General features: G+C 48.1%; 2 protein-coding genes across 2 annotated transcripts in view; one reads left to right on the top strand and one right to left on the bottom strand.

The window, feature by feature from the left end:
- USP21 (ubiquitin specific peptidase 21) overlaps nt 1-22,831 on the bottom strand; it is a 92,764-nt gene extending 69,933 nt beyond the window's left edge. Inside the window, exon 1 of the mRNA XM_056853868.1 lies at nt 22,825-22,831. The gene's annotated coding sequence lies outside the window, so the exon portion shown is untranslated. The remainder of the gene's footprint in view (nt 1-22,824) is intronic.
- Nucleotides 11,119-24,084, top strand: TOMM40L (translocase of outer mitochondrial membrane 40 like). Its single transcript, XM_056853874.1, has 9 exons — nt 11,119-11,232; nt 12,587-12,654; nt 14,279-14,371; nt 16,865-16,966; nt 17,391-17,496; nt 20,387-20,509; nt 22,489-22,565; nt 22,661-22,763; nt 23,908-24,084. The coding sequence occupies exons 1-9, from the start codon at nt 11,127-11,129 to the stop codon at nt 24,045-24,047; spliced, it is 918 nt and encodes a 305-aa protein (XP_056709852.1). The 5' UTR covers nt 11,119-11,126; the 3' UTR covers nt 24,048-24,084.
- Nucleotides 24,085-25,629: the final 1,545 nt, after the last annotated feature.

Below are 25,629 nucleotides of genomic sequence, written 5' to 3'. Positions count from 1 at the left end.
CGTAAAGGGACGGATCCTGTTGGCCACTGGTGTGCCGGCGGCAATCCTGTTTCTAGTGCTAGGATTTTCTGACAGCAGCTTCACCATAGTACAGTGATCCCCAGTAGGGTTGCCAGGTCACTTTTTGCCACCGGCGGGCTGTTTTGTGGGGGAGCTTGAGGAGGGCGGAGTTTGGAGAGGGGAGGGACTTCAATGCCATAGAGTCCAATTGCCAAGGCGTCTATTTTCTCCAGGTAGGGTTGCCAGGTCCCCCTTTGCCAATGGCAGGAGGTTTTTCTGGTGGAGCTTGAGGAGGGCAGAGTTTGGGGAGGGACTTCAATGCCATAGAGTCCAATTGCCAAGGTGGCTATTTTCTCCAGGGGAACTGATCTCTATCGGCTGGCGATCAGTTGTAATAGCTGAGATCTCCAGCCACCACCTGGAGGTTGTAATCAAAAAACGGCTTGCAAGTGCTTAATCAGGAGTGTGGAATTCAAAATATAGCACAAAACAATTGTTTCTAAAATAAAGAAACCAAACAATAGCAACTCATCCTATTACAGACATATATTGGAAACATACAATAACCACAATTCTGGAGCAAAGAAATGTATATCACAATTGGTCTAAGTAAGACCCCAGCTCTCAGCATAAGGCTTTACAATGCAAAATATAAGCCAAAATGCTCAGTCCTTATTCAGTCCGTATTAATAATTTCAATTTCATAAAGTGCATCAGTAAACCACGGAAACAAGAAGTAGAGCAATGGATCTCCGTGGTTTACTGATGCACTTTATGAAATTGAAATTATTAATACGGACTGAATAAGGACTGAGCATTTTGGCTTATATTTTGCATTGTAAAGCCTTATGCTGAGAGCTGGGGTCTTACTTAGACCAATTGTGATATACATTTCTTTGCTCCAGAATTGTGGTTATTGTATGTTTCCAATATATATCTGTAATAGCATGAGTTGCTATTGTTTGGTTTCTTTATTTTAGAAACAATTGCTTTGTGCTATATTTTGAATTCCACACCACCTGGAGGTTGGCAACCCTAATCCCCAATCTTTTGGCGCCTTTGCTATTATGACACAGCGTGGTTTGCGCAACCACGAAATGGCTGTTGCAGGAGTTGGCGCTAATCACAAAATGTCCGGGAGTGAGGTCATGCATTACTCTAAATGCAACTCATCAACGCTTCTGGCAGACATTCTGCTTAACAGGTTGCCTTTTTAAATGAACATACTGTTCAGAATATTTTCTTGCATACACCTTTTGTCACACAGTGAAGAATCTTGTGCTGAGGGCCAGTGACGCACGCTCAGCCTCACCTACCTCGCAGGGTCGTTGGTTTGAGGATAAACTGGAGGAGAGGTGAACGATGTTCTAAGCCGCTTTGGGTCTCCCTTGGAGAAAAAAGGGGGCTATAAACATCTACATAAACGCATCAGCTCTGTCCTCTGCGTGGCTATCGGCACAATCCAGACATTCTCAGCACTGTAAACCACAGTAGGGGACAAAAAGTTTATTAAAGACGAGGGGAAAGGACGGAAGGCGGTGGGAGAGGAACAACGGCCTTTTTTTGGTCCTCCAAAGGAAAAACAAATCAGTGGGTTACAGATCAAATCAAGCCTGAACTTTTCTAGGGCCTAGAAACTAAAATGATTAAACTGAGGCTGTCGTATTTTGGTCACATTATGGGAAGGCAAGAGTCACTGGAAAAGACAAGAATGCTAGGAAAAGTGGAAAGCAGCAGGAAAAGAGGAAGACCCAACAAGAGATGGATCGACTCTGTAAGGAAGCCACGGCCCTCAGTTTGCAAGACCTGAGCAAGGCTGTTAAGGATAGGGCGTTTTGGAGGACGTGGATTCATAGGGTCGCCATGAGTCGGAAGCGACTTGACGGCGCTTAACACACACACACACAGACAGACACAGTTCTGGGAAGCTGTCCTTCACAATCTGCTGGCTCAGCAGCCACAGGGGTATCATCTAAGGATGTGATGGACGCTCAATCTGTGCCTTCTGTCACCGGGAGTGTCTATCACATGCCGTTGTGTTTGGAGAGCTGCTGGGTGCATCAAGTCCAAAAGGTTTTGTTATGTAATCGCCGCCGCCACAATATTTGGACAAGGCAGGACACCAGGGACCCCTCCCCCAACTCTGCTCCCACCCCCAACTAAAAATCAGTGGAAAGTTTTGGATCAGCGTGGCTGTTTCTCGGAAAGAAATGGTCCGGCACACGGACACGCACATACAACCCAGAAGCAGAAACCAGCGGAACATTGGATAATCCCATCAGTTAACTATATATATGTATATATATATATATATACATACACACATACACATATACATACACACACACACATACATATACATATACGTGTGTGTGTGTGTGTGTGTGTATATCTATCTATCTATCTATCTATCTATCTATCTATCTATCTATCTATCTTTCCAAAAGAAAAACAAAAAAAGAACAAGGGGAAAAAACTTAAAATCCAGCAATTAAATAAGGTTTAATTAAAAAAAAAAAAACTTAAAATCCAGCAATTAAATAAGGTTTAATTAAAAAAAAAAGATATACATAAAGTAGAGACAAAGAAGAAGAAGAAGAGTAGGTTTTTTATATGCTGACTTTCTCTACCACTTAAGGAAGAATCAAACCGGCTTACAATAACCTTCCCTTCCCCTCCCCACAACAGTCACCCTGTGAGGAAGGTGAGGTTGAGAGAGCTGTGACTAGCCCAAGGTCACCCAGCTGGCTTCATGTGTAGGAGTGGGGAATCAAACCCGGTTCTCCAGACCAGAGTCCCCCGCATCTTAACCACTATCCCACGCTGGCTCATATAGCAACAATGGTGGCAGATCTATGAACAGGTTCCAGATATCTAAAAAATTAAGTCCATACGCAATTGCCGTCTATACGCCACGCGTTCAAATATTGACAGAGTTCTAAGGTCCTCAATCCATTGATTTACCAGAGATGGGCTTTTATCTTTCCAATGATGTAATACCAGACTTTTAGAGAGCCAGCGTGGTGTAGTGGTTAAGGTGTCGGACTAGGATCTGGGAAAACCAGCTTCGAATCCCCCACTCTGCCATGGAAGCTTGCTGGGTGACCTTGGGCCAGTCACACACTCTCACCCTCGACCCTGGCAAGTATTTGGATGGGAGACCTCCAAGGAATACCAGGGGGTGTGGCGCGGAGGCAGGCAATGGCAAACCACTTCTGAACGAGAGTCTCTTGCCTTGAAAACCCTACGGGGTCACTATAAGTCAGCTGTGACAAGATGGGAGACAACAAACAAACCCAGTCTTTTAGCTGTAGTAAGGGCACTGACGGACGTTGACCTTCGGTTAGCCTCCAAGGGACGGGCAAATAGTTTAAAAGTACATAAGCATCCTCAAAAATCAATGCACAAGCTAATACAAAATTGATATGGTTCAGTCTTATGAATCTGCCTGGGACCTAAGAGTAGGGTTGCCAGGTCCCTCTTCGGAGGTTTTTTGGGCAGAGATCTCCTGCTACTACCTGGAGGTTTAGAAAAACCAACAGCACGAAGGCTCAACTTGAAAATCAGTGTACAATATTTACTAACAACAATTTCTGCAATGCTTAACAGTAATAATACCAGATACAAAATCTCAAAGGAACAAGTTCATTGCGACCCATAGAGAACTATGAATCAAGGTGAGTAGAAATCATAGCGAAGAAGTGAAGAGCTTCCTTTCAATTCTACTTTTGCAAAGACGTTAAGCAGCCCTTCCGGAGCTTTCCGCTTTTTCCAAAGAGAGAAAATATACACGCATGCAGAGTCCAAGCAACGGTGAACAAGACGACACTTCTAGATTGGTGTACGTTTCGCAAAAGATTGCTTCTTCAGTTGGTCTCCAATATTGTTATTGTGTATTGCAAAATGACAAGCTTAAGGGTAAATATACCTCATAGCATTGACCCATAGACCTGAATCTGTCTGGGACCTAAGAGTAGGGTTGCCAGGTCCCTCTTCGCCACCGGTGGGAGGTTTTTGGGGCAGAGATCTCCTGCTACTACCTGGAGGTTATACAATTCAAAAATCGTCCCTCGTGCTATAATAACAGAGTTGAAGGAAAATAACAAGCACTGATGGCTACTGGAAACATCAATAAGACTTTTTATAATTCAATCATAAAAATCAAACCTTATACAGTGAAACAGAAGCAAACAAAGTCCCGTGGTGAAAATAAATTTCGCCAGGTGAGGTCTCCCGGTTGCCAAGTTCCAGGTGAAGGCTGGAGATCCGTTCACTGGGGCGGCACTAGCGGCATGCCAAGCCGCAGATGAAACAGGTACCGCAGGCAAAGGTAGTTGCAGATCGATATTGGCTGTATGTAGCCGAAGAATTTTGAGCCAAAACTTGATTTTAAAGTATATTGTAACAAAAATTGGGGCTAAATTGCCCTTTACTTTGAGGAGAATTTCCTTAGCATATTTTAAGCCCGGTGGGAGGTTTTTGGGGCAGAGATCTCCTGCTACTACCTGGAGGTTGGCAACCCTACCTAAGAGCCACCCTGTTGGGTGTGTGTGGCCGTTTATGCTCGGTAATTAGCAGCACGTCCCAGGTTGAAGTGCCCTACATATTTTTTTGAGTTCTTCACGCTGAACCGTCATTCCAGAAGTCACTGCGAAGCCAGCGCATACCTGCTTCGCATTTCTTAAGGGCCCCTTTAACGCAACCTCCGTCCACGCCTGGAAGCACCCACTCAAGGAAGTATGGAGAATCACAGCCGAGGGTTAGCTATGCAAATGAAGATTGCTAATGGCTATGCAAATGAAGGAATGAAGGAGCAGGCAAGTGGGGGTGGAATTTGTTTGACTTTTTCCTCTTGCATTGGGACCATGAAGAGGCATTTTAAAGGTCAGATTTAAAAAAGGAGCTTTGAGCGAGCATCAAAATCGACCCTGCGTAAATGGCCTGTGTGTTCTCTAGGAATAGGCGTATGTGATATGGACCCTGACCTGGCTGGGTCAGGATAGCCTAGTCTCATCAGATCTTGGAAGCTAAACTGGGTCAGCCTTGGTTAGTATTTGCATGGGAGACCACCAAGGAAGTCCAGGCTTGCATGTGATATGTGCATCTTTGAGATATTTTTCAGCCAAAAGCCACCTCTGAAAGATTCCTTAGGATTAGTCCTCATGAACCCAATACAAATGGCACCGTTCAATGCAGTGTGTTCTTTGGGGGGGGGGGGGAATGCTTAGTTGCACGTTCCAGGGTTGCCAACCTCCAGGTGAGGCCTGGAAAATCTCCCACAATTGCAACTGATTTCCAGACTACAGAGAGCAGTTGCCCTGGAGAAAATGGCAGCTTTGGAGGGCGGACTTTATGGCATTATACACTACTGAGGTCCCTCCCCAAATCCCACCCTCCCTGGGTACCACCCCCAAATCTCCAGGAATTTCCCAACCTGGAGTTGGCAACCCTAGTTTGCAATGGACCTCGGAGGCCTGCCTGGCCTGTTCTCTGCCGTCTCTCTGGCAGTCTCTGCAATGGTGGGTGAAAGGTGGAGGAAGGGGAGCTCTCGGCTGGCACAGGGCCTGGGCATGGGAAGCGTGCCAGGCTGCCCTCTGAGGCTCTCGCCGATGAGAGAGTTGGATGAAAAAGTTGCCAGCAGCGTGACTGAAAGCCACCGAGGTCAGGGTTCCTGGACTTCAAACAGCTGTGTGTGCAAAGGAGGAAACCACAAGATAAATTTGCAGAGGCGGACAGATGCTAAGCAATGATTTTTGAAATGCCTGTGTTCAGAGCAAGGTTGCCAGCCTCCAGGTGGGGCCTGGAGAATCTCCCAGAAATTTACAACTGATCTCCAGATTGCAGGGATCACTGGAAAGAATAGCCGCTTCAGGGGGTGGACTCTATGGCATTATATCCCCACTGAGGTCCCTCCTCAGGTGCTGTTGAAAGTAACAATGGCCGTTTATGCTTGGTAATTAGCAGCGAGTTCCAGGCTGAAGTGCCCCACATTTTCTCTCTCTTCACGCTAACCCTTCACGCCAGATGTCACTGCGAAGCCAGGGCATACCAGCTTCGCATTTCTTAAGGAAGCATGCAGAATCCCAGTTTAGCGATGCAAACAACTATTGCTAATGGCTATGCAAACGAAGGAGCAGGCGAGTGTGTGTGTGTGTATGCGGGGGGGGGGGTGGATTTGACTTTCTCCTCTTGCATCAGGACTGTAAATAGTCATTTTAAAGGTTGGATTATTGAGCAAGGAGCAGAATCGACCCTGCATAAATGGCCAATGTCTAGCATGCAAAGGAATTGGAAAAGACCCAGCAGGGGGCGGGCAAGTGGTCAGCTAGATAGGGCTGTAAAGTTAGAGACCCTTCCACTCTTTTTGTGTCACCTTTTGTCTGTCCTTAGACTGATAATCTCAGGTCTAATTTCTTCCTTCTTCTTGGAAGTTCCTTCTCTCTCCCTTCTTAGCTAGCTGGTCAGCTAGAGACTGTCTCTCAGCTTTCCTATCTGAAATGTAGTTCCCAAATAAACATTTAACTTTACATTTAATCAGTGAGTCTGCCAGCATGGTGTAGTGGTTAAGAGCAGTGGTCTGTAATCTGGAGAACCAAGTTTGATTCCCCACTCCTCCACATGAGCGGCGGACTCTAATCTGGTGAACCTGCTTGGTGTTTGCTGTTTAGATTTGGCTGGCACCCCAGGCTCCAGTGAAAACAGCAGTCAGCACAGTTTGTACAAGTGCTATTAACACTTATTTACAGGTGAAATATATACACAATTCTGGCACACGCCGACAAAGTGCTCCGCCAGCATCTGCATTTGCATCAGAGGTAACATACACAATCTTTGTACAACTATATACAATTCTGTCCAGTATTTTAACCAATCAACTGGCAGTTGCTGAGTCACCTAGTCATACCTGTCCAGGCCAGTTCTGACTGCTTCTTTCTGCAGTCTTTCTACAGTCGTGTGACTACAGCTGTTAATACATCTGTCAAATAGATTGTTCTGATCTGGCTCATGGTCTGCAGTCTCTCTATATACTGACATTCCCCACTCCTCCACATGAAGCCAGCTGGGTGACTGTAAGGTCTGAGTCCACCTGTCAAATCCCAAACAACAGACCATCCAGACAGAGTCGTCTAAGAAGCAGTTTCTTGACCTTGGGCAAGTCACAGTTCTCTCCAAACGCTTTCAGCCCCACCTACCTCACAAGGTATCTGTTGTGGGGAGAGGAAGGGAAGGAGATTGTAAACCGGTTTGATTCTCCTTAAAAGGTAGAGAAAGTTGGCACATAAAAACCAACTCTTCTTCTTCTCCTCTGTGTAAGTAGCTCTCTGCTAACAGGTTCCATCCCCAAATCTCCAGGAATTTCCCATCCCAGAGTTGGCGATCCCACCCCATACACACACACACCACCAGCAACGGGCATTCAGAAGCGCACTTTAAAAAGAAGGCAGGTAAAACCTTTTATTAGGACCAACCCAATTGACACAAAACAGTGAGCAAGCTTTTCAGTTCTGCAGAACTCTTCACTCTGAAATAGGGTTGCCCTCCTGGGGCTGGGAATTTCCTGTATGTTTGGGGGTGGAATCTGGGGTTTAGAATCATAGAATCATAGAGTTGGAAGGGACCACCAGGGCCATCAAGTCCAACCCCCTGCACAATGCAGGAAATTCACAACTACCTGCCCCCTCCACACCCCTAGTGACCAGAAGAGGGCCAAGATGCCCTCCCTCTCATTATCTGCCTAAGGTCATAGAATCAGCATTGCTGACAGATGGCCATCTAACCTCTTCTTAAAAACCTCCAGGGAAGGAGAGCTTACTACCTCCCGAGGAAGCCTGTTCCACTGAGGAACCGCTCTAACTGTTAGAAAATTCTTCCTAATGTCTAGAGTCTAGACGGAAACTCTTTTGATTTAATTTCAACCCGTTGGTTCTGGTCCGACCTTCTTGAGCAACAGAAAACAACTCAGCACCATCCTCTATATGACAGCCCCTCAATACTTGAACATGGTTATCATATCCCCTCTCAGTCTTCTCCTCTCCAGGCTAAACATACCCAGCTCCTTCAACCTTTCCTCATAGGACTTGGTCTCCAGACCCCTCACCATCTTTGTTGCCCTCCTCTGGACACTTTCCAGCTTGTCTACATCTGTGCCCAAAACTGAACACAGTATTCTAGTTGAGGCCTAACCAGAGCAGAGTAAAGGTTTGGAGAGGGAGGGACCCCCATGGAATAGAGAGTCCTCTCCCCAAAACAACCATTTTCTCTGTGTCACAGAGTCCACTTTCCAAAGTAGCCATTTTCTCTAGGGGAGCTGATAGATCAGTTGTAATCCCAGGAGATCGCCAGCCCTCTACCTGGAGGTTGGCAACCCTACCCTGAGGGTTCTAATTGGTTGCAACTTGTAGGCACTCAATCATCATCATCATCATCATCATCATAATTTAGTATGCTAAAGGTTGTAAACAATGCCCGGGGTTATGTATGTTTACTCGGAAGTTCCGGAGAGCAGTTCTTCAGCAGGGCTTTCTCTTGAAGCATGTAGAGGATCGACACAGTTGTCAAAATTCTGTGGGAGAAACCAGATTGGCTTGAGCATCCGACCATCACACGCAATCTCCAGCACTGGGGGGAGAGAGATGCGGAAGGAGATGTGTGTGTTAAGTGCCATCAAGTCTCTTCTGACTCATGGCAACCCATCAATGTCCTCCAAAATGTCTTATCCTTAGCAGCCTTGCTCAGATCTTGCAAATTGAGGGCCGTGGTTTCCTTTATAGAGTTCATCCATGTCTTGTTGGGTCTTCCTCTTTTCCTGCTGCATTCAATTTTTCCTAGCATGATTGTCTTCTCCAGTGACTCTTGGCTTCTCATAATGCGACCAAAGTACAATAGCCTCAATTTAGTCATTGTAGCTTCTAAGGTCAGTATAGGCTTGATTTGATCTGTAACCCACTGATTTTTTTTTTGGGGGGGGGGCAGTCCACGATATCCGTAACCCTCTCCTCCAACACCACGTTTCAAAGGAGTCTACTTTCTTCCTATCAGCTTTTTTCATTGCCCAGCTTTCACACCTATACATAGTAATAAGGAATACGATAATTCACAGTGGGTAGCCGTGTTAGTCTGTCTGCAGTAGTAGAAAAGGGCAAGAGTCCAGTAGCACCTTAAAGACTAACAAAAATATTTTCTGGTAGGGTATGAGCTTTCGTGAGCCACAGCCGAAAGCTCATAACCCTGCCAGAAAATATTTTTGTTAGTCTTTAAGGTGCTACTGGACTCTTGCCCTTTTCTACTAAGGAATACGATGGCATGAATTAACTCGATCTTGGTTGCCAGTGACACATCCTCACACTTTAGAGGAGGAGGAGATACCTTTTGATAATAATAATAATAATAATAATAATAATAATAATAATAATAATAATAATAATTTACAAAAATAGAGGCTAGAGGCGACTTTCGAACGCTGCGAAGAGGCAGGAAAGTGTTTGCAACGCTGCCGTCCAATCACAAAAGCTCATACCCTACCAGAAAATATTTTTGTTAAGTCTTTAAGGTGCTACTGGACTCTTGCCCTTTTCTACTAAGGAATACAATGGCATGAATTAACTCCATCTTGGTTGCCAGTGACACATCCTCAGACTTCAGAGGAGGAGGAGATACCTTTTGAATAATAATAATAATAATAATAATAATAATAATAATTTACAAAAATAGAGGCTAGAGGCGACTTTCGAACGCTGCGAAGAGGCAGGAAAGTGTTTGCAACGCTGCCATCCAATCACAAAAGCTCATACCCTACCAGAAAATATTTTTGTTAAGTCTTTAAGGTGCTACTGGACTCTTGCCCTTTTCTACTAAGGAATACGATGGCATGAATTAACTCGATCTTGGTTGCCAGTGACACATCCTCAGACTTCAGAGGAGGAGATGCCTTTTGAATAATAATAATAATAATAATAATAATAATAATAATATACAAAAATAGAGGCTAGAGGCGACTTTGGAACGCTGCGAAGAGGCAGGAAAGCGTTTGCAACGCTGCCGTCCAATCACAAAAGGTCATACCCTACCAGAAAATATTTTTGTTAAGTCTTTAAGGTGCTACTGGACTCTTGCCCTTTTCTGCTAAGGAATACGATGGCATGAATTAACTCGATCTTGGTTCCCAGTGACACATCCTCACACTTCAGAGGAGGAGGAGATACCTTTTGAATAATAATAATAATAATAATAATAATAATAATAATAATAATAATAATAATAATAATAATAATAATAATTTACAAAAATAGAGGCTAGGGGCGACTTTGGAACGCTGCGCAGAGGCAGGAAAGCGTTTGCAACGCCGCCGTCCAATCACAGCGCGGCCTTTCCCATTAGGAACGTGGGCGGCAGGATTCCGGCAACCTTGTTGTCCAATCACAGAACAGCCTGCAATGCTGGCTCGTTCGCTTCCCGTTAAGGGAAGGGAAGGGAAGGGAAGGGAATGAATGAATGGAGCGCTTGCCCGTTTCAAATATGGCCGCCGAAGGGAGGGCACGTGGAGAGAGGATGCCCTGCTAAAAGTCACTTCCAGGGGAAAACAGGGAGGGGGGAAGATGGCTGCCCCATCAAGAACGCAGATGTGATACTGTACCGGAGTCCAGCCTGATCCCTGGTGCAACTTTCCTTTGTTCCCCTTGCACGCTGCTTTTGCCAGTGCACGGTTGCTGGTCTTGCAGGGCAACTGAGCAGAGGGGCCCAGAGAGCCCCCCCCCATCCCATGCATTCTCCACGCCCTGCCTTGGGTAGAAAAGTATGCATAGCCGGATTTCCCTGCTGAGAGCCCCTCCCGTGACCTTGCGCGCACCTGCAAGAAAGGTGCTCTCTTTGCAGATGGCGAAGGAGCCAGACGTTGCTGGTGGTTTTTGAAACTTCAAGCAGTTGCTTTTGTGCAGACGGGCTTCTCGGGGGATGGGGAGGGGGTCGTGACCCTGGGTGTTTTCGGTGAGGCTCAGTTGTGCACGCTCCTTTGTTTAATTGGGGATGTTTTCGTGTCCAATTGAGACGAAGGGAAGGGGTTCAGGGTGGTGCAGAGAGGGTTAAGCCCCCCATGAGCTCAAGAGGAGGTGCATGGTGGGATCGGGGCCATGGGGAACGTGCTTTACCCTGCGCCCCTCCTGCGAAGGGGACCCCGCAGAGAGGAGCCCCTGGCTAACCCGGGCAGTTTTGATGAACTCCACAAGAAATGCAAAGGTAAGTCCCGTTTCATGTCCTGCTGGTTTCGTGTGTTGCTCGTTCGGTTGCACCAAGCAGCCAAGAGCCTAGCAGCACCTTAAGGATGGATGGGTTTTATTTTTTTAAAAAAATTATTTTTTGTTTTCAAAACTACATAGAACAAAATAGACAAAACAAGCACCGCACATGCATCATACATAAACACAACGAAGTACCTATTCCAAAATACCCATTGGCTACTTTTTGGAGTGGGTATAAATCATGCCAAACCTATTTGCTTATTTGTAAATCTAGGGTAGAACAAGTCTTTTAAAGGAAGAGAGAGACCCAAGCATATTCTCCTGCCTACCACTGTATACATAAGTAACAATATTTCATTGCTATTGTTGTAATTTATTGTTACAGTCATTAGCCAGCATAAATTGCTATTATTTAATTCTAGTAAATATGCTATATTCCATATACATATGTCCTTAATAGATAGCAGTACATAATTCTAGTAGATATGCTATATTCAATATACATATGTCCTCAGTAGATAGGGTTGCCAAGTTCCTCTTCGCCACTGGTGGGTTTTTGGGGTGGAGCCTGAGGAGGGCGGGGTTTGGGGAGGGGAGGGACTTCAATGCCATAGAGTCCAATGGCCAAAGCGGCCATTTTCTCCAGGGGAACTGATCTCTATCGGCTGGAGATCAGTTGTAATAGCAGGAGATCTCCAGCTACTTCCTGAGGTTTGGCAACCCTATCAGTACATAACAATGTAGAATTGTTATTCTATAGATCTAATATTAATAGATGGGTGGATTTATTGTGGAATAAACTTTTTCTAGAAGTCTTCCCCGAGTCTCCTTCCCCAGATGTCAGGGATTCCCATTGTGTATCTGCTGAAGTGGTGACTGGGCCACAAAAGCTGAAGCCACAACAATTTTTTTGTGCCTCAAGGCTCTTCATTAGAAAAGGCTGAAATAGAGGCTGGGGATTTGAAAAGCTACACCACAGGTGCACTTGCCTCATCAGGGTGTTGATGAGTTGGAGAGAAACTTTACCTGTTGAATTTCTGCTTGTTGGGTAACTGTTAAAGGCACACAGATCCCGCCCTCGAGCTTTGTGTCTTAAGTGAAAGGGTATGCTGCCAGATGAGACACCGCTCCCTACAAGAAACACTTTGACTTAAAAAATAAGCCGCTAGTCCTCATTTATATATTTTTTAAAAAACCCTTTGCTTTCTCACTCCCTTTATTCCTTCCTGCCAAGAGGGAGGGGAAATCCTATTTCGTTTATGCATTATATTCTGTCTGCAGCAACAACACAATCCAAATTTTGCAAAGTTGGTGATTTAACTTAACGGGGCTGCTTTTCTTCCTTATTCTAGAAGTCTTCCCTCAGCAGATGGAAGGGGTCAAGCTGATCATTAACAAATCCCTCAGTAGCCATTTTCAGGTCTGATCTCTTGTTAGTGTTCTTAATAGTGGGGTGGGTGAGGGGCGAATTTTTGTAACCCCATTGAGCAGGGGTGGGGAACCTTTTTTCTGCCAAGGGCCATTTGGATATTTATGACATCATTTGCGGGCCATACAAAATTATCAGCTTAAAAATTAGCCTGCTGTATTTGGTCACATATTTAGCCAAGAGGCACGACCGGAGATGGCTCGAATTGTCTGCCACGTAGGGCCACTTGCTTTTGAGCTCTGCCGTCCCCAGCTGGGCCCAAGAGATTCAGGCAGGGCAGCATCCTTCTGAGCTAGAGATAAGCCAGGACCCATGGAGGGCCAGACCAAATGATTTCGCGGGCCTTATATGGCCCCCGGGCCTGACTTTCCCCACCCCTGCTATTGAGGATAAATTAGCTTGCCTGTTAGGGTTTGGCACGGCCTGGTCGTTGAGGGTGGGGCGGGGAACGTTAATTAGGGCTGCCAACTCCGGGTTCGGAAATACCTGGAGATTTAAGGGTTGAGCCCGGGAAAGCGGGGTTTAGAGAGGGGAAGGGCCTTAGTAGGGCATAATGCAGAGGTCCCCAGTGTGGCACCCATGGTCTCCATGGCGCCCGCTGACGCCTTTTCTGGCACCCAAGGGTTTTTAGGGTGGGCCCAGCAAGGCTTCCGATGGACTGCTGGGGATTTGATTGCCTGGGCAGGTTTTTTAAAAGGTTGCGTTGGAAGCCGCGGCCACCACATCACAAGGATCTCTACTGTGTGACTGACGTGAAGCTGCGGCAATCGCGTTGTGGCTGGCTCCGCCTCCTGCGGCCGCCATTTTGTGGCGGCCGTTCGGTTGCTGCGCCCACCGTGCCCGGTCAGAATTCCAAATGGGCCCTCAGCCTCAATAGGTTTGGGGACCCCCGGTATTATGCCCTGGAGTCCACTTTCCAAAGCGGCCATGTTCTCCAGGAGAAGTGGAATAAAATGTTTTAAACAAGTAAATAACAAATAAGCAATTTATGCAGTCTGGAGAGTACGGTAGTTGTAATCCCGGGAGAACTTGGCAGCCCTAACATCAATGGGCAGTTTGGTGGTTTTCACGTTCCTAGAATGTACGTCATCATTACTTGTAGAGAAAGGAAACTAGTTTTGCCTGATCCGGCAAAGAGGTTTCTGCAGTCTCTTGGCCTTGCCTGCCTCCATGCCACTTTGCTCGTCTTTGGCCGGCATGGGCAGAACACGGACCGAAATGTGTGGCGGTCGGTCCTCTTGGCCTCTCCCGTGCCCAGCTCCACAGGGACCTGGATCTACGGCTTTGGTGAATCTACTCTGTGAAGTGCCAATGTGCTTTTGCCCCATAAATTGTAGTGGTGTGGTCAGAAGTGCTGTCAAGTCACAGCAGGCTTATGGCAATGTCTTTGGGTTTTCCAGGCAAGAGACCTACAGAGGTGATTTGCCATTGCCGTACTCTACATAGCAGCCATGGTCTTTCTTGGCTGCCTCCCACCCAAATACTAACCAGGGTCGACCCTTCTTAGCTTCCGAAGTCTTTCTCAAATGGCTGGGAAATGATCCTTTATCCCAGAAAGGGCCGCATCTTCTCATATCTTTTGCGCCATCCTTTTAAACTGGTTCTCTCTCCCCAGGTGTCCCACACAATCCATATGAGCACAATCGGGCAGTCAAATTACCACCTAAATGCGATGTATGTTGGGGATCAACAGACCACTCCCACAGAGGTTGGTGAACCATAGTTTCATTGGGGTGTGTGTGTGTGGGGGGGTGTTGAAGAGGGAATTTGGAATGTGTTTGTTTCGTACTGGGCGCAAACATATGGGGTAGGTAGGTGTCGACTTTGCACCTATTTTACGCATCTTTGCTGGGTCAGCCAGGCTTGAACTGGTATGGTTTAATGGTTAAAATCTCATGCTCAGGTTGGGGATTTGGGGTGGGCTGGGCCTACTCACTTGTTGCCTTGAGGTCCCTTTTAATCTTTTACTTGTGTCCTCAGTATTTAATCTTTTACCGGTGTGGTAGTAAAAGATAACTACAGGAATATTGAGGAAAATTAAAAGTTTGGTTTAGTTTTTTTTTTTAATCAGCATAGATAGCAGTTACTAGCTCTGCACATATTTCTAGCTGTTTTGTGGGTGTGGCACATTGTATCAGTCTGTTATGGGAAGTTGATGGTGGTGTCTATATCTTTGTCCTCCCCATCCCAAAGATTCTACCTGCTTATTGTAAATTTTTAACTGTTCCCAAAGACTGAATGCTTTTCTCCAAGGCCAGATTAAATGTACTGCCACGGGGGGAGTTAGCAGGCAGGTTTTCTGGGGTCCCTTTTTCCGAGCGACTTTGTGATTGTGGATCAGGGAGTTTGGACACTCTGGCATTTTTTTTTTGTAGATTGTAAAAAGCATGATCTCGCCAGAGGCAAATGGATCACAATACACATTCAGAGGTGGGGACCTGCCCTGAAGCAAGATATAGTTGCAAAGCTATTGGCTGATACTGATCCAAATGTATCCCTCGCTGTGGCAGAATTTTTATCTATAAAAATGTAAAAAGCATGATCTCGCCAGAGGCCAATGGATCACAATACACATTCAGAGCTGGGGACCTGCCCTGAAGCAAGATATAGTTGCAAAGCTATTAGCTGATACTGATCCAAATGTAACCCTCACCGTGGCAGAATTTTTATCTATGGTTTTTAATGATACCACCTTTTAACTGTACTGTTCGGATATTTTTGTATGTTTGGTTATTTATGTATTATGGAATGTATTGAATTTGTTTTGCTCATGACCTTATTGGTCCACGAGCACAAAGTATGGAATAAAGGAAAGGAAGGAACTCCTCCTGGGACCTTCTGTGTGCAAAGCAAATAATCTGGGGAGCTGCCTTCTTGAATTAGAATTCTTCCCCCTGACTAGGAGGGGGGCCTGGATTCGAATCCTCACTCATCTCTAAAGCTTGCTGGGTGACCTGAACTCAGTCATCCCCTTTTGGACACACATCATCACAGGATCATTGTGAGGCTAAAATGGGGGATCCAGAGCCCTCCCCAGTGCGCGCCCAAAGCAGGTTAGATCCTCCTCCTCTCCTCCATGTTATCCTCACAACAAGCCTGCGAGGTAGTGAGAACCAGGGATCCCACCCTAAACTTCTTGGAGTAAAGGTAGGATAAAATTGTGAGTGAATAGTAGGCTGGGGTTGTTGTAATGCTAAGATCCTTCTGACAAGGTACAAAGTGTACTTCCTACACTGGGAAGTAACCATACAATGGATGAGATAATAGACTGGACTGTATCACTTCAGACACCAGGTGGGACGCCTCCATGCAAAAAGTCTCTACAAATGAAAAAAATTATGACATTGGAAAGGAAGTGGCTAGCCTACCCTTTCACATGCCATCCTGGGGAAGGGCTGTGGCTCAGTGGCAGAGCATCTGCTTGGCATGCAGAAGGTCCCAGGTTCAATCCCCGGCATCTCCACTTAAAGGGACCAGACAAGTAGGTGATGTGAAAGACCTCCGCCTGAGACCCTGGAGAGATGCTGCCAGTCTGACCTTGACATGACTGACCTTGATGGACCAAGTATAAGGCAGCTTCATGTGTTAATTTATATCGCAATATTAATGTAGGGGTGCTTAATTCCTTTCCTGCAGCCTGAAGTGGTATAGTCCTTCCTCTTCCTTCATTCTGGTATGTGGGTGGAAGGTGGAGCCACACCGGACTCTCCGTTCTCTTTGAAGAAGAAGAAGAGCTGGTTTTTATATGCTGACTTTCTCTACCACTTAAGGGAGACTCAAACTGGCTCACAAATCACCTTCCCTTCCTCTCCCCACAACAGACACCCTGTGAGGTAGGTGGGGCTGAGAGAGTGAGCCTAGCCCAAGGTCACCCAGCTGGCTTCGGATGGAGGAGTGGGGAAACCAATCCAGTTCACCAGATTAGCCTCCGCTGCTCATGTGGAGGAGTGGGGAATCAAACCCGTTTTTCTAGATCAGAGTCCACCTCTACAAACCACCGCTTTTAACCACTACACCACGCTGACTCTCTTTGCCCTACCCCTGTACCATTCTGTTCACTCCCTCCCAAGATGATAACAGGGGGGGTGTTCTCCTTGTTGGCTATGACTTCCTAGAGTGGTCAGTCCAAGCCAATAACCTCTCTTCAGCCTGGCTTCCATTTCCCCAGTTCATTCTGCCTTCCTTCCTGCTTCCGGCGTAGGCCTTCCCGACCCTCATCGGGGACATCAACACTGCTGGAAGTCTCAACGCTCAGGCGCTCCTCCTACTGGCAGAGCGGATCCGGACGAAGGCAGTCTTCCAGGTAGATGCCACATGTAGCCTGGCTTGAGTGGGTGTGTATGGATGGGAGGAGTTCCCGGGTAGGAGCCTGGAGATCTCCTGAAATTACTGCTGGTCTCCAGGCTACAGAAAATGGCTGCTTCGGAGGGTAGACTCCATGGCACTCTACCCTGCTGTGGTCCTTCCCTTCTGCAAATCCCACCCTCCATAGGCTCCACCCCCAAAATCTCCAGAAATTTCCCAACCCAGAGCTGGCAACCCTACTCCCAAGGTAGAGTCTTGGCTGCTTTGCGATGGCTGGGCTGACAGTTCAGCTGCATTCTTCTCGTGGCATGCCATCCGTGACCCAGAATAAGTAGCGGGGAACAGGGTAAATGAGCCAGCTGCTTATTCGAATCGTGCCTCCTTCCTGAGCTGGTGCCCTCCCCTTTCTCTTTCCGTTCCAGACGCAACAGTCCAAATTTGTGACTTGGCAGTTTGATGCCGAATACCGGGGCGATGACTACACCGCCACCCTGACGCTGGGCAACCCGGATTTGATCAGCGAGTCAGGTGAGTGCTGTCACGTGACCGATGGGGATGAGGTCACACCGATCGATTCCTTCTCCAGTTCACAGCTGTCCAAGGCTTATAGGGAGTAGGACCAATATGGATGGGTATAGTGGGGAAGCTGTCCGGCCTGGCTTCTAGCATTGACACTTTGGAGCATATCTTCATGGCTTTTTAAGTACACGATAGCACCCTGTCATGTGCGAGAACTCTGCAGACATTTGCTTCTTTGCTGTCTGTGTGGCTACGAACCCTGCCAGTCTGTTACCGAGGGACCACCCCCCCTCCGATTTTCAACAGGAATGCTGTCTGATGTGGCGCTGCTAGTCTTGCGTGATTACTGCAACGTACAGCCAGGGTCTTGCTCCAAGGTGTAAATAAGGGAAGAAGAAGAGTTGGTTTTTATATGCCGACTTTCTCTGCCACTTAAGGGCGACTCAAACCGGCTTACAGTCACCTTCCCTTCCCCTCCCCACAACAGACACCCTGTGAGGTAGGTGGGGGTGAGAGAGCTCTAACAGGGCTGTGACTTGCCCAAGGTCACCCAGCCGGCTTGGTGTGTAGGAGTGGGGAAACAAATCCAGTTCACCAGATTAGCGCCTGCCACTCATATGGAGGAGTGGGGAATCAAACCCGGTTCTCCCAATAAAGAGTCCACCGCTCCAAACCACTGCTCTTAACCACTACACCACGCTGGAATTGGTGTGCTCTCCTTTGGAAGTTTTTAAGCAGAGGTTAGATGGCCATCTGTCAGCAATGCTGATTCTGTGACCATGGCCAGATCATGAGAGGGAGGGCAGGAAGGGTTGCATCAGTGCTTGGCTCTTGTGGCCCTTTCTTGCATGCCCAGGGGTCAGGAAGCAATTTCCCTCCAAGCCAGATTGGCCAAAGATCCTGGAGGGGTTTTGTTGCCATCTTCTGGGCATGGAGTAGGGATCACTGGGGTGTGTGTGGGGGAAGTAGTTGTGAATTTCCTGCATTGTGCAGGGGGTTGGACTAGATGACCCTGGTAGTCTCTTCGAACTCTATGATTCTATGGCATCCTTGCCAGAAGTGCAGAATGGAAAGCCCACACTGCACGTAACTTGGCAACCGAAACCCTCAATAGCCAGGGCCCTATCACTTGTTTGTTTGTTTGCCATAGAGTGGGGTGGGGTAGAGGCCCGGATTGCCTTCCTTGGAGGGTGGTGGTAGAACCACAGCCCCTGTGATACCCCACAACCATCAAAAGAGGGCGCAGGAATTCTACAACCCCATAAAATGGGACTGTATCCCAGTTCCTGGGTAACCTAGTAACTGTTGCTAAGGACAAGACCGGCTGTATGTAACCTAGCAACTGCCTCTGAAAGGCGGTGGGTCGCTATGACGTCTGTGTGGCTTAGAGAAGGATGGAGCATCGCACCTCCAAAGCTGCTTAACAACTGTCATATGTGAGGGGGAACAACGAAATCACCCTTGACTACTGTGTGATACATAGCAGTGTTACCTCAGAGTGAGCAGGGGGTACCATAACCTCTGAGCAGCTTTGGAGGATTATTACTAAAGAGCCTAAGCAACCCTTGGGTGCTTCTGTGGGCAGGGCTGGGCATTGTGCTGGTCACATGATCTGGTCATGTGACCGGAAGTGACATCACATGTTGCCGGGACACTCTAGCAACCCCCCCAAACCTGCTAGAGCGGAGGTAGTCTGTATTATAAGGTGTCATTTTGTAAGACTTGCATTACAAATATATAATATGTACCTTTGCTACCATTGAATTTATATACAAATACATTATGAGTCTTTAATGTAAGTTTGCACCAATAGTTGGGTGCGGTTTTATATTTTGTTAGAGCAGGGGTACCCAAAATGGTGCCCATGGCGCATAGTGCCTGCTGATTTACTTGGTGCCTGCCAATTTTTTTTGAAAATGTGTGTGTTAAGTGCCGTCAAGTCGCTTCTGACTTGTGGCGACCCTATGAATGAAAGTCCTCCAAAATGTCCTATCTTTGACAGCTTTGCTCAGGTCTTGCAAATTGAAGGCCGTGGCTTCCTTTCTAGAGTCAATCCATCTCTTGTTGGGTCTTCCTCTTTTCCTGCTGCCCTCAATTTTTCCTAGCATGCCTGTCTTTTCTAGTGACTCTAGCCTTCTCACAATGTGACCAAAATACGATAGCCTCAGTTTATGGGTGAACCCAAGTTGGGTTCTGCCCAGGAGGGCTTCTGCTTGGCCACTGGAAATCTGACTGGCTGTGCAGAATAAAATGTTTCATTTGCAGTTGCCACCACAGGGTTAGTTTTATGTTCTCCAACTCCTCTTTATGTTGTGTTTTTTAGATGATCCCTCTCCTCCCCTGCGCTTGGGTTTTCTCTACATGGGTCGCTTTGCTTCCTGCGGCAGCCATTTTATCATTGGTCCCATCTCCCGGGCAGCCATTTTGTAGTGACGCCCCCCCACCCTTTGTCAGAATTCCAAAGGTGCCCACAGGATTTAAAAAGTTGGGGACCCCTGTGCTAGAGTGTCTCGGCGGCGTGTGATGTCACTTCCTGTTACGTGACTGGAAAGGATGCTGTGAAGTCCCCTTTTCACCCACATTTCTCCCGGGACCAGAGGTGGCAGCGGAAGGTCTGCTACAGCAAGAGACCTGATTCCCCATGCTTATAGAACACCTTGCTCCAGTGTGAGCTATGCAGACTCCAGACTTTCTTGATCAGTCCTCCGGGGTCCCCAATTTCTGTTTCCACCCCCCCAGAGGAATTTCTGAAGCTCTTTAACAGCTGTGTTTTGGGAGAGTGACCATTTCCTGTCATCTATTTTGCAACACAACGGTGGTTGCAGTACAGCTCTTAATGGGCCGGGGAAGCGTTCCGTCTTCTTGATGAACGGCAGACACTGTGTTTCCTTCCCTGCAGTTATTGTCGTTGCGCACTTCCTGCAAAGCGTGACTTCACGACTGGTTCTAGGTGGTGAAATGGTATACCACCGGCGGCCGGGTGAAGAGGGTGCCATTGTCACATTGGCCGGGAAGTATACAGGTTGGTTCCTGTGATGAATCTTTGGGGTCTGAAATCCAGAAGGGTCCTTCTCCACAGTTCTTTTCTATCCCTCATAATGTCTGGCTTTGAAAGGGCGATTGTGTGTCAAATAAGATCAGCAAAAGGGCACAAGGAGCTGATTCATATATTTGGAAAAGGCCATGGTTCAGCTAAGGGATGCCAGCCTCCAGGTGGGACCTGGGGATCCCCTGGAATTACAGCTCATCTCCAGACTACAGAGATCAGTTCCCCCGGAGAACATGGATGCTTTGGAGGGTGGACCCTGTGGCATTGTACCCCACTGAGGTCCCTGTCCTCCCCAGGCTCCATCCCCAAATCTCCAGGAGTTTCCCAACTTGGGTCCAGTAACCCTACCCCCCATCCCCCGCTGGTGGGCAGGGGGAACCTGGCAACCCTTCTGCCATGTTGGATTGTACCATTTCAGAATGGATGGGGAGATAAAACGTTTTGAGTAATTTCCCTATGTTGTAAGCTAGTGTCGAGACTGATAAAAATATCCACAGTGAGACAGGCGAAACAGAAATAGTTATCTGTTCAGTTCTTTGACAGAGATTGTCTTATAGACATTGTCTTAGGTGCTTATGATCCCTATAATGTATTAACCAAGGCTATAAGCAATTGGAAAAAAATGTCATTTGGTTTCCCCCCTTCAATTGACTCCCTTTCCTCGCTTTGTTCATCCCATTCTAGCTCCTGACCAACGTTCCAATAAAGCTAGAACGTGACACTGAGAAGAAAAGACTTTGTTTAAAAAACTTAGCCATTTTGTCATGCCAGCTTTCTGGGGGCGGGGAGATTTTTTTTACATGAATAAGCATTCAGAATGTCCTCTTCCCCCCCCCCCCCGCATCTGCGGTAGTAAAGTCCAGTAAGGTCTTCTCTGAATGTGTAGCTTGTCTTTTTGTTTGCAAAATTAAACTGTTCCTTTGGAATGAACTGGCGTGTTAAAGTTCACTGTTCAAGAGAATCCTTGACCTACATTTGTTTTGAAAGGGGGAGACCAATATGCTCCATCCGTGTCCCCATCTAAATCCCATGCATCGGAACACCGAAACATAGAGCTGCCAATCCACCCTGCTGCCTGCCGACCAGCTGAGGGTCTGTGGGCAAATGCATGCGTGCCTGCACATCGCAGCACATCGCTTCCAGTTTACACCCGGAAGCACTGCATCGTGAGGGGCCTTTTACCACTCAAATTCCCTTTTACCACTCAAACTGGAAGTGACCCGTGCACGTGATCCCCTCAGCTCTGCCCCAAAAGCCTCCCACCGAAGGAGATGGGGGACCTGGCAACCCTAGAAGTGGTGGGGAAACCAAGCCAGTTCACCAGATTAGAGTCCGCCACTCATGTGGAGGAGTGGGGAATCGAACCCGGTTCACCAGATTAGAGTCTACCGCTCCTGACCACACCACCACACTGGCAAGATAATGCATACAGCATAATATATACTATACACAATAGTAAAAGCCCACACCTGACCTGGATGGCCCAGGCTAGCCTGATCTCATCAGATCTCAGAAGCCAAACAGGGTCAGCCCTGGTTAGTACTTAGTACTTGGATAGGAGACGGGACCTCAAGGGCCATTTCTTGTGCACAATGCAGGAAATTTATGACTACCTTCTCCCCCCCACTCCCCCAGTGACCCCTGCTCTGTGCCCAGAGGAAGGCAAAAACCCCTCCAGGATCCCTGGGCAATGTAGTACACGTTTATCCTGCCCTTTCTCCAATGAGCTACGGGTGGTGTTCATAGTTCTCCCTTCCCCATATTATCCTCAGAACAACCCTGTGAGGTAGGCAAGCCTGAGTTGCAGCAGTCGCGCAAAGTCATGCCACTATGGTACATAGCTCTGATGCTTTTCCAATTCTAACCACTACACCAGCAGTCCCCCTGTGAGGTCAATAGTACCCTAATGTATACATGGCTTATATTTCCCCCCATTCTTCTCCCTGCTGTAGCTCTCAAATGGGTAGCCACGCTTAACCTTGGCTACGGTGGGGCTCACGCCAGCTACTACCACCGAGCCAACGACCAGGTGAGATGAAAATGAATCCCACCCCCCCATCCCTGGGATCAAATACCTGTCCCTTGTTTTTGTTTTTTTCAACCTCCATTTTCTCCTCTTTGCAGATTCAAGTTGGGGTAGAATTTGAAGCTAACACGCGGCTGCAGGACACGAGCTTTGCTTTTGGTTATCAGCTGACCCTTCCTCAAGCGAATATGGTTTTCAAAGGTGAGCAAAGAGTGGGGACACCCTCTGGCCTAGGCAGGAAGTAGGTGTTGGCCCTTGACACTTCCCACAAGCCGTGCCCCCTAGACTCTCAGTCCTCATGCCTTGTCCGTTCTGGACACTAGTATGGTGTTTATATATATATATGGGCAGGCCTTATTTTTTATGGCAGTCCCCTGACTGTTGTTTTAGATGGTTGGTGAAGGTGGACTTGGAAATTCTTGGGGGGCAGGGCTTGTGATAGGTTGCCAGGTCCTTCCTGCAGAAGGTCCCAGGTTCAATCCCCGGCGTCTCCAGTTAAAGGGACCAGGCAGGTAGGTGATGCGAAAGACCCCTGCCTGAGACCCTGGAGAGCCACTGCCAGTCTGAGTAGACAATTCTGACTTTGATGGACCAAGGGTCTGATTCAGTATAAGGAAACTTCATGTATTCAACTTACTGGCAGCAGGGAAAGGCCTAGGCCGACACTGCCTACACACACAAGAAGTGATGTGATTGTGCTGCCCGCAACGGAGGAAGCTCTGGTATTTGGGCAAAAGCTCTACGGTAGATGCCTTTTTACCATGGCGCTTAGGCCCAAATACCAGAGCGTCCCACGTCGCCGGCGGCACAGTGATGTCACTTCCGGTGCAGGCTGGAAGTGATGTCATGTCACTGCGATGCTGGCTTAGGCCTTGTTCCCCACTGCCAGTAAGGCCCCCTGCTAGCCATCTATGCTCCTGTTGGGGGCCTACCAGCCCTGACTTGGGGGTTTCCTTAAAAGCACCCATACCTGACTAACCAGAATTTTGAGTGCTGAAAAGGAGCTGAGTACATTGCTTGTGAAAACGCAGCTTGTTCTGGTCCCCCAGATGCTTTTCCTTCAGCACTTCCCAGTGGAAGGAAAACCACGTTGAGTGTCCATGGCCAAAGGGGGCGGGGTTTCCATACCACTTCAGTGGAGGACGCCGTCTTCTTCCCTTTGGTCGGCGTGTGGGCCCTCGTCTGAGGCCAAGTTCCCTCCAAGGCTCCTTGAAGGAGGGCAGAAAAGCAGGCCGGACTGTTGGAATATAGTGCTGCCTGGATTTTGGCTGAGAGCTTGGGGGAAGATGGGGAGAGGGCCGTTGCTGTCTCTTGAGCTGCTTTAATGGTTCCTTTCTTTCTTGAGGCTTCTTGGATAGTAACTGGTGCGTGGGGGCCGTTCTGGAGAAGAAGTTGCCCCCTCTGCCCGTCACCCTGGCCTTGGGCTCCTTCCTCAACCACTGGAAGAATCGGTTCCACTGCGGCTTCAGCATCATCGTGGGCTGAGAGCTCTAGGACTCGTCTTGGCCGGGAGAGGCGCCGTTGGGTTTAATTTTTGCGAAACTGTTTGCCGCGGTTGGCCCGGCTGTGTGTGAGGGCAGCGGGCTGGTTCGCCACGGACTTGCACGTGTGTGTGTGTAGGGGGGGTGATTCAGGGCTTGCTAGGCCCTCCCCCCTCAGAGCCTTTGCTCTGGAGTCCCGCCAGGACGGGGTTCTCCGATCGGCCCGTGGAAAGACGGCGGATGCTCAGAGGGCCATCGAGAAGCGATTGCGGATTGCCCTCGTCCTGATCTGCAGGGTACTGACTTTGTGGCAGGGGGGCGTGGCAGGGGGAAGGAATGCCACCATCCTCCCCTCCCCTTATGGATGGATGCCTTCCTGCCTTCGTTTGCTGAGGATCGGAAGATGCCGACCTCATGGAATCAATGTTTCTATGTCGGACCTGTGGCAGAGTTTGGAAGTTGGGAGAGAGGCTTGTTTATCTCCCACCCTGGCATGCTGCAATTGGTTTGTGGGTGCTGTGTACCCCCCTTCTCTTCCCCTTGAAATGGTTGCTGATTCTATGTATCATGCCTTGGAGCCCGATTAAAATCATGCTGGAGACCACTCCTCCTCTTTCCCAAATGACGTCTCGCTCGCAGTCCTTTTGTAAACCATGCCTCCGCCTTCCCAAAACAGTTTTAGGGTTGCCAGCTCTGGGTCGGGAAATACCTGGAGATTTCAGAGGTGGAGCCTGGGGAAGGTGTGGTTTGGGGAAGGGAGGGACCTCAGCAGGGTACAATGCCTTAATAGAACCCGCCCTCCAAAGAAGCCGTTTTCCCCAGGGGAACTGATCTTGATCGTCAGGAGATCAATTGTAATAGCGGGAAATCTCCAGGTGCCACCAAAGGTTGGCGACCCTACGGGACGTGCAGTTTCCTAACACGTGGACATAGCTTGTTTTCATGAATCCTGCTCTTCCCTGCAAATTTTTGGGCTGGCCCTATTTCCGTTCTTGTGAGGCAAAGGTATGGGTTCCAAGATGCTTTGTTGTTGTGCGACTATCTCAGGGCTGAACGCTACAGCACCAGAAATGAATTGGTAGTCCTGGTGTTGGGCAAATGTTGGCTTAAAATGAAGGGTGCTTGAACATTCATTGACTCCACGTACGTCCTGGGGGCCAGGCACCCGATGTATCGCCAGGCTGTTGGGCTCTTCGGGACCATTTTGTCCCTGTCTCCAACGAGCAGGCGGCATCTCACTCCGCAGGGACGTGATCAGAAGAGGCCTTCCCGCTGACGTTGTGATGGAGAGTGCCGTCAAGTCACAACTGACTCATGATGACCCCTTGGGCCAGGGGTGGGAACCTTTTTTCCACCAAGGGCCATTTGGATATTTATAACATCATTCACGGGCCATACAAAATCATCAACTTAAAAATTAGCCCACCAAGCCCCAAGCAGGCAGCTGCCCCGGATGACCCCCCCTGGTACGGGCAATCAGGCAGGCATCCATCCGGTGGCGCACTTGCCCACCTGGTGGCACAGGATGGTCTGTTGCACCAGCCGGGCGTAGCCATCCAGCCGCCCGTGGAGTTGCTCCTGCTCTG

Source organism: Euleptes europaea, chromosome 7 (assembly GCF_029931775.1).
Source record: "Euleptes europaea isolate rEulEur1 chromosome 7, rEulEur1.hap1, whole genome shotgun sequence".
Taxonomy (NCBI): domain Eukaryota; kingdom Metazoa; phylum Chordata; class Lepidosauria; order Squamata; family Sphaerodactylidae; genus Euleptes; species Euleptes europaea.
Note: the sequence above shows the minus strand (reverse complement) of the source record. Positions and strands in the feature narration are given on the sequence as shown.